Source organism: Hemicordylus capensis, chromosome 2 (genome assembly GCF_027244095.1).
Source record: "Hemicordylus capensis ecotype Gifberg chromosome 2, rHemCap1.1.pri, whole genome shotgun sequence".
Lineage (NCBI taxonomy): Eukaryota > Metazoa > Chordata > Lepidosauria > Squamata > Cordylidae > Hemicordylus > Hemicordylus capensis.
Window position 1 is genome coordinate 77,229,552 of NC_069658.1, and position 15,151 is coordinate 77,244,702.

Sequence of the window (15,151 nt, forward strand, 5' to 3'; positions counted from 1 at the left end):
CCCAGAGATTTGAGATTTTGGAGATATACAAATGTTAAATAAATTTTAAAAATACTTATTTTGAAAGTGAGCAGGATAAATTTATCAGGGATGTTATATGATTAAAGTTAATTTGATATATTAAACATGGCCTTAGGTATGGAAAGTACAATACTACTACAAACATTTATATACTGCTTTTCAACAAAAGTTGCCAAAGTGGTTTACATAGATATAAATAAATAAATGTGACTCTCTGTCCCCAAAGGGCCCACAATCTAAAAAAGGAACATAAGATAGATACCAGCAATAGCCACTGGAGGGATGCTATGCTGGGGATTATTTACATTTTATATCCCGCTCTTCCTCCAAGGAGCCCAGAGCGGTGTACTACATACTTAAGATAGGGCCAGTTGCTCTCCCCCTGCTAAACTTATCTCTCAGCCTAACCTATTTCACAGAGTTATTGTGAGGATAAATATAAACGTGTACACTGCCCTGGACTTTGGAGTAAGAGTATGATACAGTATCTATTGATACTGTATTACTACTACTATTGATAGTAGTAGTAGATTTATTGCAGTCAATAGACCAAAGCAGAATACAAATAGTACAATAAGCACAATGCAAGTACTGGAATAAATAAATCCTGACTAAATTTACTAGAGGAAGTCCTATTGAAATTTAGTAGTCTTTTAGAGCACATGAGACTCCAAGGTGCTTCTTCCCTCTTCCTTTTATAAATGGTGATACAACAAGGTGACACTTGCAGTGATCCATTTTGCTTTTAGTACATGAACCCAGAAAACCCTCTTTGAACCCCTTTTCTATAGAACTGTAACATTTCCTAATGGTTTCTCCAGTACTAACCCAGCATCTGACCAAGTAGCTTATTCCACGAAAGCTCATGCAATATTAAACTATCTTACAGCCTTTTCAGTTAGTCTGTTTCTTTACAAGTGTTTCCTATCAGGGAGACCCTTTCTTCCTTTGGGCCTCAACACACATACCTGCAAACACATTAGCAGCAGCTCAGTCAAACTGTAGTCAGGTGGGTCAGTTCAGTAAATTGTCCCTTAAAATGAATTACTGTATAGCAAAGCAGTTTGTCCTCCCACTGTATATGTCATGCACATGACCTCCTTGACTCACGTATTCTTTAGATTTTTATCTCAAACATTCCTCCAAGGAATTCAGAGTGGCACATGTGGTTCTCCCCACAGACCTCACAACAACCCTGTGAGTTAGGTCTCTTGAGGTTTACATTGATTGATAGTAGCCCTCTACACACAACACCCAAACCTGAGTTATCCGACACTAACCCAGGTTTGCATTCATGTGTGAACCAGGGCAAAGCCCTCAAGCCCAGGCTATCCAAAACCAGATAGCTGTCCAACCCACGCTATCCCAAACTGGACTGCTTCTAACCCTGGGTCTTAACCCAGGTTAGTGCAGAGCAGGGCCCCCAGTACCTGGGTTAGTAGGTCATGTGTCCACTTTCCATGCCATTTGTGGGTCCTGGCAGCTGGCCACCATGTTATTTAGAGAATGCTACCGCTGGAGGAGTGTGACCTGTGAATGTGTTGCTCTGCTGCTCCACAGTGCTCTCCATGATCACTTACTTGAATCAATGGGGCTTGCCCTGCCTCCCCGCATGGCCAGAGTGCGGCTGCTGATGTCATGGGGTTTCCTGCTTTCTGGCTGTGAAGTGCATTTTGGGAAGATTCTTTCAAGTGTCAGAGGCCTTCCTGTCTCTGAGCTTGCCACTCCAGTGCTTGTCTAGGAGCAGGGGTTGCAGAGCTCAATGGAGGCTCTGCTTGTCTGTCCAGGATAGGGTAAGGATTCTTCCTAGCCCAAACCACCCCCTTCTGGTCATGTGCAATTGCCCAATGATTGTGAGCTTGTGGCTCAGTGAGTTTTCTTGCCAAGCAGGGATTAGATAAGCAGGGATGTCTGTATAACATGACTTCCTTTGACCAGATTTAACTCATCCACATTTTTAGGGTAACCAATCTATGTTATTGTATTTATTACATTTATATCCTGCTCTCTCTTCTTCTAAGGAGCATTGGTAAGTGTACATTATATTATTCCCACCCCCATTTTATCATCAGAGCACCCCTGTGAGGTTGGCAAGGCTGCAAGACTGTGACAGCCTAACCAAGTTGGCTTCATAGCCAGTCAGGGAGTGGAGGGGATCCTGTTCTAATCCAACACTTCAGCCATTAGACCAGGGATTCCTAACCTTGGGTCCCCAGATGTTATTGGGCTACAGCTCCCATCATTCCCTGCCACAATGAGAATTGTGGTCCAACATTTGGGGACCAAGATTGGAACCCTGCACTACATCACACTAGCTCTCAATTAAGCAATTTTAGGATGAATGTAAGAAATACAGCCAGCGTGGTGTAGTGGCTAAAGTGCTGGGCGAGGACCGGGGAGACCCGAGTTCAAATCTCCATTCAGCCATGATACTAGCTGGGTGACTCTGGGCCAGTCACTTCTCTCTCAGCCTAACCTACTTCACAGGGTTGTTGTGAGAAGAAACTCAAGTATGTAGTACAGTGCTCTGGGCTCCTTGGAGGAAGAGCGGGATATAAAATGTAAAAATAAAATAAACAAACACACATCAAGAGTCAAATTTATAGATTAAAGAATTTGAAGTTAGTATAATTCTTCTGACTGTACATACACCAAGGCACATTATTCTGCTTTGGGTGATTTAACCCTTTATAGCCACTATGAAGACCCAGCTCCCTTAAGAAGTCCATAACCACCCTGAGCCATTTTGTAGTGGTGTGCACGGACCGGTCCGGAGGCCATTTTAGAGGCCTCCGAACCGGTCTGGATCCGGACCGGTCCGGCAGGGGGGGGGTGGCTACCTTTAAGGGAGGGGGGGGTAGAACGTACCCCTCCCGCCGCTCTTCCCCCTCCGGCGCTGTGGTAATATCCGAAGTTTTCGGGGCGGCAGGGTCCTTCCCTGCCGCCCCGGTGCCCGTCGTTGCCCGGAAAAAGCCTTATGTGTACCACGCATGCGCACGGCATGGCACGCACGCGCCTGGCTGCTGTGCGCGCGCGTGCCACGACGCGCACATGCATGGTACACATAAGGCTTTTTCCGGGCAACGACGGGCACCGGGGCGGCAGGGAAGGACCCTGCCGCCCCAAAAACTTTGGATATTACCGCAGCGCCGGAGGGGGAAGAGCGGCGGGAGGGGTAAGTTCTACCCCCCCGCCCTTAAAGGTAGATGCCCCGCCGTGCCGGTCCGGATGGATCCGGACCGGTGCACATCACTACCATTTTGGAAGGGCAGTATATAATTTTTTTAAAAATAAAATAAATAATGCTGGGAAAAGTTGAAGGAAAGAGAAGAAAAGGATGACCAGCAGCAAGGTCAAGGGCACAGCCACCATAGTGTGAACAGGTTCAAAGAAACTGGGCCGCTGCATGTCAGACACAGGCGGTGTGGTTTGGCTTGCAAACGGGGCCGTGCGCATTTGCAAGCAAAATCCAGCCAGCGCCGTGTTTGCAGCACTGCTCTAAAGCAGGGAGAGCGGCTCGTGGCTTGGCAGCAAATGTGGTGCTTGCCAGATTTTGCTTGCAAATGGTGTGCATGGTCCCATTTGCCAGCAAAACCGGGTCACTGCTGGCCTCCCTTTGCCTGAGCAAGGTGGATGGACTCGGTTACGAAAGCAGTGAATGCATCACTGAGAGACCTTAAAGGCCAAGTTATTTATTTATTTATTTGATTTCTATACCGCCCTTCCAAAAATGGCTTAGGGCGGTTTACACAGAGATATAACAAATCAACAAGTATAAATAAGACGGACCCCTGTGCCCAAAGGGCTCACAGTCTAAAAAGAAACATAAGATAGACACCAGCAACAGTCACTGGAGGTACTGTGCTGGGGGTAGAGAGGGCCAGTTACTCTCCCCCTGCTAAATAAAGAGAATCACCACGTTAAAAGTTGAAGACAGACCGTCCTGGAGAGAATCTATCGATGTGGTCGCTAAGACTGGACACCAACTTGATGCACTTAATCAATCAGCCACTTCCAGCGGTTCCAGTCCCACAATCACTAATATGACTCAACGTCTCATATGCATACATTTGAGAGGATGATACACCGATCTAAGGATATTATTAATCAGTCTCTTATTTGCGTAAAGTGACCTCGCACATACAGCGCTTTTCTGCGCGCACACACGCCGCGTACGAAGGACGACAGAAGAGGCTCCTTTAACTCGGACAGACTCTGTTGCAATGATATTCTCACCGCCTGTCATCGGCACTGACGATGGACAGGCAACCGCAATTACTTTTGAAGATCAAACTACGGGCACGCCGCTTCAGACTCCCAGGGCAAGCCCAGCGCAGACTTCTGGCCGCAGGGAAGTCTCTGAGCAGAAGTTCGGGGCGGTGCTTGAGGGCGAAAGGCGGAGTTAAATCGAGCAGCGGATCTGGGATTGGCTCCCGGCTCTTCGGGGACTGAGCTTTCTTCGCCCGCGTATTGGTGTTACGGGGGCTCGGGTAGGCTGATTGACAGTGAGTAAGATGGCGGCGCCCATCGTAATCCCGGATACAGGCAGGTAAGGACCGTCCTCTGCCTCCCCTTTCCCCAGGGAATCGCGACAGGTGCCGCTGGGTAAATCGGCGCTCGTCTTATCTGTCTGGTTGAACCTTTGGAGAGTCACACGCGGGAGTGCTACGGAGCCTGGAACTCACACACTTTAGCATACGAACAATATTCTTCACAGGGTGGGAGGAGAGTGGGACATCACCGCCACCACCACCACCACCCGAGCCCTAGAACTTGCCTTTTAGTGCTTGACTACTCGAGGATAAGTAGGAAGGCATTCTACACATGCTCAGAGAAGTCTTCAACTTTATTGATCGGTTGCATTCGGCATAAGGCTTATTCGTACAGATGAAGACTTTTGAGCAAGTGTAAGATGGGTGCTTTCCCGCTTACCCGTGAGTAGCTATGTCCTCTCTCAACGCTGGGATGGTTATGAGTTCCAGGCAAGGCTTCCCAGCAGCACCTCTCTGTCGCTAGGTACTGAATGACAGGCTAAACATTCAGTAGGCAGGATTTGCAGTGGCGAGAGAAGTGCCCCTTGCTGAAGTTTCAGACGCGATTGATTTGTACCCTGGGCAGGACAAAAATGTTTCCCCAAGGCAGCTACCAAATTAAAAAGAACACACAGCAATATCAGACAATGATAATACTGCATTCACAATAGAAAACAGAGCTGCACCGTAACAATATTAAGAACCAGCAGAGATTAAAAACCTTCATCCAAAGCCTTATGGCTTCAGTCTTCAGCCACTGGCACATAAGTGGAGTGGGAGGCTTGATGGATATTCTCAAGAAAAGAATTTCTCAGCTGTGACACTGCCACCCCAAAGACTGATTGTCTGGTTGCCACCAACCAGCAGCTAATGAGGGACCAGAGACCTGGGTCCATGAAGCCAATTTTAGGGCTCTTGTAAGTTCATATGAGCACAAGATCTCTGAAAAAGTGTTCAGCTCTATTCCATGCAGGCTTGAATCCTGACAGCTCTCTTATTAAAAACTAAGTATGAAAGCAAAAGGGGCATTTATTTAAGAACAGCCCTGCTGGATCAGGCCCAAGGCCCATCTAGTCCAGCATCCTGTTTCGCACAGTGGCTCACCAGATGCCGCTGGAAGCCACAGACAGGAGTTGAGAGCGTGCCCTCTCTCTTGCCATTACTCCCCTGCAACTGGTACTCAGAGGCACCCTGCCCTTGAGGCTGGAGGTGGCCCACAGCCCTCCGACTAGTAGCCATTGATAGACCTCTCCTCCACGAAGTCATCCAAACCCCTCTTAAAGCCATCCAGGTTGTTGGCTGTCACCACATCCTGTGGCAGAGAGTTCCACAAGTGGATCACGTGTTGTGTGAAAAAGTACTTCCGTTTGTTGGTCCTAGACCTCCTGGCAATCAATTTCATGGAGTGACCCCTGGTTCTAGTGTTGTGTGAGAGGGAAAAGAATCTCTCTCTCTCTCCACTTTCTCCACACCATGCATGATTTTATAGACCTCTATCATGTCTCCCCGCGGTCGTCTTTTTTCTAAACTAAAAAGCCCCATGTGTTGTAGTCTTGCCTCATAAGAAAGGTCCTCTAGGCCCCTGATCATCTTGGTTGCCCTCTTCTGTACCTTCTCCTTTTTAAGATGTGGTGACCAGAATTGTACACAGTACTCCAAGTGTGGTCGCACCATAGTTTTGTATAAGGGCATTATAATGTTAGCCATTTTATTTTCAATCCCCTTTCTAATGAAATTTCCTAGTATGGAATTTGCCTTTTTCACAGCTGCCGCACATTGAGTCAACACTTTCAACGAGCTGTCCACCACAACCCCAAGATCCCTCTCCTGGTCTGTCACCGACAGCTCGGATCCCATCAGCATATACTTGAAGTTGGGGTTTTTCGTCCCAATGTGCATCACTTTACACTTGCTAACATTGAGCCGCCTTTGCCATTTTGTCGCCCACTCCCCCAGTTTGGAGAGATCCTTTTGGAGCTGCTCACAATCCATTTTGGATTTCACAACCCGGAAGAGTTTGGTATCATCTGCAAATTTGGCCACATTTGCTCCTTCCCCATCTGCAATTGATTCTATTTATTTATTTCCATCTTGCTTTTTTCCAGCATCAGAAAGGCAGTGTCCCTTATCAATGCTATAGATACAGGCAAGTTCTCTCGGCTGCTCTCCCGCATCCTTCAGAAGCTTCACTTAAAGGTTTGTATGAAAGGCTGGGGTGGGGTGACACACAGTTCTTGAGTATAGTCTTGAACATCTTTTATGCTGCTAACAGCCATGAACTGCCCTTGAGTGTAGATTTGGCATTCTTCTTTACTCTTTTCTCTTGAATTTGGCAACAAATTGTCTTACTGTCAGATAGAGCAGACAAATATAAGTACACTTAGTTCAAAATACAAAAGAAGCTGTTTCTGCTACTACAGACATTGCGCTAATTATGGGTCATTAGGTAACCAATGTTTTGAAGGCATGTCTTTTCTTTCACAATGGCACAGCTGTAGAGAATCATGTGATTGTGCTATTTTAAGATGTTTCTATATGGGAAAATCTTTGGAGCTCTGATAAGCAGATGCCACTGCTTTTATTTGGTTTCTGTTGCAGATTTAAAAGGTTTTATTATGATTTTATATGTGTTAGCTCTATTGTGAATCACTGGATGTAAGAGGTGTGGTAAAAATAATGTAAATAGAATGCACTGATGCACACAAGCCAACTAATAAACTGCATGCCGATTAGGAAAGTTATTGTGTCAGTGTTGATGACAGTATTTACATGAGCAATAAGTGCACAAAAAAGTAAGATGGTACTTCCCCTTCTGGGGACTCTACACTACCTTTTCAATTTTGTGTGCTGAATCTCACTGGTGCAGGCCATTTTTGTGTATATGTGTAGAAGACTTTTACTCTGTAAAATCCATGGACTGTGGCCTTTATTTTTACTTTTGATACTCTAATGTTGAAATCAGTGGTCTTCAATGTGCATAACTCTGGTGGACTGTGGCCACCAGACCCCTGTCCACTATTCTATCTATCTATCTATCTATCTATCTATCTATCTATCTACCTTTCCCTTTCCTCTACAATCAAGAACATCTTCCGACCAGTATCTGGTCAGTCGCTATGTTTGTTTTTAAGATGCATAACAATGATAACCTGTTGCTCAGCTTATCTAACTACTTGAAATTTAGTTAAATGGCAGCTTCTTTATTCCAGGCAGAGAGTACTTTCACAGAAGAAGAGGAAGAAAAACTTCAAGTTGCCTTCTCAGTGAAGAAGCAAGATCTCCACCTCATCCTTGAAACCATCACATTCATTTTGGAACAGGTATCTTTTTTAATAGTGGAATAACTTTGATTAATTAATACACATTAAACCATAACCTAGAATATCAGCAAAAATCATTTTTTTGAAAATACTTTTTAAAAAAGGTACCCATTTTGCTTGGCTTTCTGCTTTCTTCATGGCAATATTTAAAATTGTCACAAATTAGTAACTTAAAAGGGCTGGTTCATATGAAATACAGAGCCACTGTTCAGCCTGGTCCTGTGTAATATCTCCAAAGTTTGGGAGCACAAGTTTCCCCACTTCCCGTTCAGTATTCCCTCTTAATTTTTTCCATCAATGAGAGGAATGAGTTTTGTTTTGCATGGCAGTATCAAGGCACTGTGCACACGTGCATTATTAGGTATGCGCCAGTGCCACTATAGATGCAACACACACCCTCATAAATATGGAAGGAAACTTAAGGAAGTGTATTTTACAATTATATCTATTTCTCAAATTGGATTTTTACTTTCACTTGCTTAACATTTAAGTATAATAAAAACAAGGTCGATCTAAAAACAAGGCAGAAACAGTTGTCTTGAAACAGTTTTGAACAGTAGTTTAAAATTGCATCCTATTAAGGAGGACCCACACAGCCCCCATAACTCTCCAAACTGGGTGTGCTTTGCTAATCTTCTTCTATATACATAATTCTCTTAGGCATACCCGTGGCTAATCCCACATGTGGCAGCTCTCGCGAGAGTTTGCGAGAAGAAGCACCTGATCGGGCAGTGGGGATTCTGTATGCAGATAGGGAGGAGGAGCCTGTGAGAGCAACAGCACCATGGTGATTGGACAGTGGAGGTTCCATATGCAGATAGGGAGGCGGAGCCTGTAGCACTGTGGTGATTGGGCAGTGTGGATTCCATATGCAGTTAGGGAGGAGGAGCCTGTGATGGTTAAGGTCAGTTGGAATGCAACTGTTACTGGTTGGAAGATGTTCTTGATAGTAGAGGAGAGGGAAATGATAGATAGATAGATAGATAGATAGGATAGTAGGCAGGGGTCTGAGAAGAGAGGGGTCATGTGGGAGGAAAGAGCCCCTTCAGGAAAAGGAGGCTGCCACTGTGCGAATTAGATGAGGGAACGAGATCTGTTAATTGAGGAAGGGAAAGAGAGAAAGAAAGAGAGAAAGAAAGAAGGGGGGAAGGGGAAGAGCAAGTGGAGGAGAGAGAATGAGAGAAAAAGAAGGAAGGGGAAGAGAAAAAGAAGGAAGGGCGAGGGATGGTCCTGAGTCTGTCAGTGGACTGAGGGGAACGAGCAGCCACGGAGGTGCTTATTGGCAGCAAGGAAGGGCCCAGTCAACCACTGCTGCTGTTTGGGGCAACAGGCAAGGGATGGGCCCAAGACTGTCAGCGGCCTGAGGGAAATGAGCAGCCATGGCAGCAGCAAGCAGGGCCTGGTCAACTGCTGCTTCCCCTGTGGGGAGAAGCAGGAGAGGGGCTTGGGTGAGGCTGGGGAGGTCTCTGGGGATAGAGGGCTGCAGCTTGGCCAATAGGCCCCAGCAATGCTGCAGCTGAGACCAAGAGGGGTGAGGAGGATGGAGTAAGAGGGCTGGACCGGATGGAGGAGGAGGAGCAGGAGTGCAGCCTAGGTGAGGGTGGAGAGAGCTCTGAGGTAAGGGGAGCAATCAGGTACTAGCTCACAGATGCTCTGCGCAGGTTAAGCTAGTTGAACAATAATGCACCACAAGGAAGGAAGGAAAGAGAGAAGGATTCTATTTTATGCTCTGAGGGTGGGGAAATCAACCTACATAAAGAAAATGGAAAGAAACAAAGATATGGCTGGCTTCTATGAAAGAAACTCCTACCTCAACCTTTTGGGGTTCTTTGGTTTGGTCAAGTCAGTCAGATTCAGCAGCAATGACGACATGCCAGGCTCTGGATCCTTCTTTCTCCCCTAGTCCTCTGTTCAGGGTGTTTTCTGGACTACGAGATTTATGCCAGTTAAGGTGTTGCAAAGTGCAATGGTATGAGGCAGTGGCTTGAACCTGCAAGTACAGTATTTCTTGATGTGTTTTTCAGCATTTGTGGCTGTTCAAATTGCCCACAACTGCAGTGGGTTTTCTGTGCAGGGGTGTCCATATTCCATCTGAATTGCATTAATTGCCCCCTTCTCCTCCATTTCGGGCCAATGGGATCACAGAGGGAGAAATGACATGACTTTAAAAAAACACAACCCAATTCTCTAGGCAGTTTTGCACAAAGCCACCGCTAGGGGGAACACCATGGCACAAACTACAATTCCTTGCAATTCTCTTGCGCAAGAACCCAAGCCGCCAATAAATAAATAAATTCATATACGGAAAGGGGTTTTAGATATCCACAAATCCTTGATCTGAATGAGGGATCAAGGGAATGAGCCCTCCATACCACATGGCATTGAGAACGGTTTGCAGACTTGCTAGTAAATGATTCAGTTCACTGGGCTTCCTTGCAGTAAACAAGGAGGGAAAAGTCCATTGCCTTGCAGTCAACAAATGGGATTGCACAGAAGTAAATGATTCAGTTCAATGGAGAAGCACAGCTCCTTCTGTTCTGTTTGAACGTGGACTAAAATTAAGTCTGATGAAAAACAAAAGCAAATGCGATCGAAACCAAAAGATGAAAGCAGATGACAATCGAGTTGCCCTGTTGCACAAAAACCCAGGCAGAAAAATTAATATATATATTTCATGCACGGGATGGAAAGGGGCTGTAAAAATCAACAAATCGTTGCACTGTGATTTGAACCATCCACACCACACCACACTGCACTGCGGTGCATAAACGGGGCAATCCTCCTACAACGGAAAAACAGCTACTTTCCTGAAATGCACTTACAACATTATAGGGCTATAACGCATCAATAAAACCCAAAACAAGGCACCGGAAAAATGAACGGCACCTTGCTGACAGCGCAGCAACCACAGTGTCAAAACATGGGCAATACGGGGGGGCACTTAGCAGACACATTGCGAAACTGTTGCAGCGCGTAATGCGGGAAAAGCCCAGCTGTTCCCTTTCCCTCAGTGCTGCCTTTTCCCTGCTGACACTTGGCTCTTGCCCTGTAGTTTCGCCTTGTGCTGCCAGGCCGGCTGCTAAGTTGAGACTCTTTTTGCCCCCTCGTGCACAGGAACAGAGCTAAGTTAACCAGCCAAAGCTAAATTAACCAGCTTTTCCCTGCCCCTATGTTGGCTCGTCTTCACCCAGCCAGAACGGGAAAACAGGCTCTCCCACTCTGACTGCAGCAGGAGCCGCTTGGAAATGGCACCAGGCATGCATGTGCCCTGATGCTATTATCAAGGCATGCACACGCCTGCTGCCATTTTCAGGAGAGCTATTGCTGCTTCCAGAGGAGGAGAAATGGCTCTCTTGCTTGTGCGCGAGAGCCGATTTTCCCGCTCTGGCAGGGGCAAGAGCTGTGGTGGCGGGGAAAGATCCAGTGGTGGCAGAAACTCACAGGCAGCCAGTGGTCATCACTCCAGATGGCAAAGGCACATATTCCAACAGGCTCAACTGCTTCTTCCTTTTTTAAAAAATATGTTTTTATAAAGTTAGATAAATAAATAAAAACAAGTCTTTCCCACCAGTGCTTTTGGACCTTCAAAGTGTGCTGAGCACAGAGCAAAGGGAGGATTATTTATTTATTTATTACATTTATAAACCGCCCCATCCAGAGGCTCTGGGTGGATTGTGGGTTGCTGGGCTATTAAGTTGCCCTGGTAACCACATTTCCTTGATCGTGAGTCGCCACAGCGTGGGTTCGCGGTGTGGTGACTTGTGAGGAGACCCCTGCTGGGAGGCTAAAATGAGCCTCCTGGCCTCAGGGGTCTCCCCAGGATGCCCCGCGCACTTGCGCGAGTCTTCCTGGTACTTTCAGGGGCCGGGCAGCCCCCAATCCCTGCAGCCCCTACCGGCTCTGTGACGGAGCCGGTAGTTGTGTGGGCGACCAATCCAGTTGCCCAGCAACGAGCGGCTGCTCGTCTGTGGGGAGAGCAGGCTAAGCCCGCTCTCCCCTCAGAACCCTCACAGGCTCTACACACGGATCATGTGTAGAGCCTCAGATTCTGTTCCTCTTAGCCAAGTAATAGTTTACTTTACTAGTAGTCCTACAATTTGCTCTTAAATCTGTACTCATAGAATTAAGTTGAGTTGATTTTAGGATTGCAGCTGAACTCTGCATATCATGTGTTAGTGGTACAAAGGCTCTTCAAGACCATCAGTTTGTAGCACAACAAATGTGTGCTTACTTGTTATTGCTCCAAATGCCTTACTTAAGGTGGCTGTTCTGTTTGGGTGATATTGCCTCAGACTACCATGTTTAGTTGCTGGAAACATTTAAATCTTCCTCAAGCCACTGTTTTCACTGGTTTTGTTTATTTTCTGTTTATTTGTTTATTTCGGCCCAAGGCCAGTATACACTGGTTTTGTAAATGTGGTACTGAAAGTGGCCTTCACTTATTGGATGTACTTGCAAAGTGTCCAGTTTTTCAGCATGGAGAGCACATGTTCAGCATCTTATGGGGTTCTTTTGTTGAGGTGTTGTCCAAAATAACATTTAGGAAAGTGTGCTTATTCTGTTTTCATTTTCAACAGGCTGTGTATCACAACCTGAAACCAACCATTCTGCAACAGCAGTTGGAGCATTCCCATGTGGATCGTGATAAAGTAGAAGTGTTTGCTACTACTTGGGCTGCTGCAGGGCCAGAGACAATAGAGAAGTTCAGACAAAGGAGTTTGTCACCTCAGAAGGTAATTTATTATTGAAACGTGTGCAAGCCTCATTAATAAACAACGTGACACTTAATACCTTTTTATTAGGAAGGAAGAGATGGAAAGTAGTGTGTATTTACTAGGCTTGTACACCATCAGAAATGTTAGATTCCGACTTGACAGCGGCATTGTCAGTAAGTGCCATGGCAGTCCCTCCCAACTGTTGGGTCGGAGTTCCAGCAGCTCTGTTCGGACTCTTTGCCCCTAGCTGCCCTCTCCTCTTCCTCGTTCTCCTTTCCTTGAGACTGGGTGGGGTCTGGAGACAAGCTGTACCTACAGCTTGGGATTTAAAAGGGATTTCCCACATCCCCTTTAGACTTTCCTTCTAGGTCCTGTGAGTGGTGCAGATGCTTCTGGGGTGCAGAAAAACCATCAGCATCTGCTCCATCAACAGGACATAGAAGGAAAGTTAATGAAAGGGGGCAGGGAGGATCCCTTTAAAATTCCAAGCTGTGGAAGGCAGCTGTGTGCGCTCTCTCTCTCTCTCTCTCTCTCTCTGATACAGCAATGCAGCCTGCCTCCATTTAGTCACAGGGAAAGGAAGAGGAGCAGAATGTAGCGAGGGGTGGGACGAGGGTCTTGACATAGCTGTTGGGTCTTTGACATAGTTCTCCATAACAGCAAGGAGCCTCCTGACAATCTTCCTGCTGTCGTGTCAGAACTCCGTCCAACAGTTTCTGCCACTTGGCAAGTTGGGGCCTAACAGCTGTGTCAGAACTGATACGATGTACCTCCCTAATATGTACTAACCACTAGGCAAATGCCAAAATGTAAGCATATCTTTTACTGTTGAAAATACTGGCTGATTACGCAGCAAGGAAGCACCAGTGCAGTGAGAGGAGCAGGCTGACAGCACATCCCAACTGACTGCAGTGGGGAGGGGAGAGTTTGGAGAACCCTCTCTTCCCCAAGCTGTGCAGACCTCAAGGACATCTCTTAGAATGGCATGGAGGGCTTCCTGGGGAAGGGGAGGTCCTTGAAAATGGCCCCTTCCCTAGTGCAATGGTGCAGTTAATTGGGAAGAGCTGTTAGCCTGCTCCTTTTGCAGCACCAGGGCTTCCTTGCTCTAAATGGCAGCGGCTGCATTGGTAAAGCAATGTCAAATATTCTTACGTGTGTATGGATGCATTCATACCCAAGGGTGGGTGGGAAATGGCATGCATTGAACAGTGAAGGCAGTGTGCTGGACGTACAACAGAAGCTATGTTACTGAGCCACCTTCTCCACTGTGCCTCGTTTTGTTTTAATTGGTTGTCACTGTATTGATTGTTTACAGTTTTCATTCATGTATAATTAAAAACATAAACATGCAATGAATGCATAAGTAGGAGGAGAGACGTTATGATGTGCTAAGGTTTAAAAATCTGGGACTATAAAAGCCTTGCCACAGTCTAGTATAATTAAGATGACAAATGAGTTGGGTTCGGACAGATATGAGCAAAATGAAAGCTGCTTTTAGTAGTGCTTTTTCTAGACTTGTGCACCTCCATGAGGAATGGATTGCTTGGGTAAATGTTTTGAAATATTCCATCATGTAATTTGTGCAAATATTCCATTATGAAATATGCCATTATATAGTTTGTGCAAAGGGGAGGGTGAGTGGTGGAGTGTAGGAGACCCTTTTATGATCTTGTGGAGCAGCTGATGCAGCCCAGGAGATGGTCAAGAGGACACACTTTGTTACAAACATAGCAAGGTCTGGGTTTAATGGAGAGCTGGTGTTACGGTAGCAAGCATGAGTTGTCCCCTTTGCTAAGCAGCGTTGGCCTTGATTTGGAGGGGAGGCTACACGTGAGCACTGTCTGCTATAAGATATTCCCCTTAGGGGATGGGGTCATAGCTCAGTGGCAGAGCATCTGCTTTGCATGCAGAAGGTCCCAGGCTCAATCCTTGGCATCTCCAGGTGCAGCTGGGAGAGACTCCTGCCAGAAATCTTGGAGAGCCGCTGCGAGTTGGTGTAGACCAGGGTTTCTCAACGTGTGGGTCCCTAGATGTTATTGGACTTCAACTCCCACAATCCCCAGCTCCAGTGGCCTTTGGTTGGGAATTATGGGAGTTGAAGTCCAATTACATCTGGGGACCCACACGTTGAGAAACCCTGGTGTAGACAATACTGAGCTAGATGGACCAGTGGTCTAACTTGGTATAAGGCAGCTTCCTATGTTCCTAAACGACAGGAAAGAGCTAGTCTATTCTTCCCTGGCACACTATGTATTTTTGTACGTATGTATGCTGTTTAAAGGTCATATGTCCCTCAGCTAGCTTTGAGTTTACTGGGAGCTTTTAATATGAGAGAGTATTCAAACGTGCAGTACCCAGCCTGCTGTCTAAAGTGGTACCACCCAGAAAAGTTCCTACATGTGAAATTTTGGTAACTGATTTCTGCTCTTAGGGCAGTTTACACATTCCAGCTGGCTTTTTATGGAAGTGCTGTTCGTATGACCTGGTGCCTCCACCTGGGACTGTAAACACAGCTGCTGTGGGCTGTGTGATCATGGCAGCTTGATAAAGCACTGCCGTGATC

General features: G+C 46.3%; 1 protein-coding gene across 2 annotated transcripts in view; it reads left to right on the top strand.

The window, feature by feature from the left end:
• The first annotated feature begins 4,362 nt into the window (after positions 1-4,362).
• Positions 4,363-15,151, top strand: part of COMMD10 (COMM domain containing 10) — a 93,019-nt gene continuing 82,230 nt past the window's right edge. The window contains exons 1-4 of one of the 2 annotated variants that reach the window (XM_053303565.1): positions 4,363-4,570; positions 6,659-6,749; positions 7,763-7,873; positions 12,451-12,606. In XM_053303565.1, the coding sequence (XP_053159540.1) occupies positions 4,536-4,570; positions 6,659-6,749; positions 7,763-7,873; positions 12,451-12,606 (393 nt within the window). In that variant the 5' untranslated portion in view covers positions 4,363-4,535. The remainder of the gene's footprint in view (positions 4,571-6,658; positions 6,750-7,762; positions 7,874-12,450; positions 12,607-15,151) is intronic. The other variant, XM_053303563.1, reaches the window with a different exon arrangement.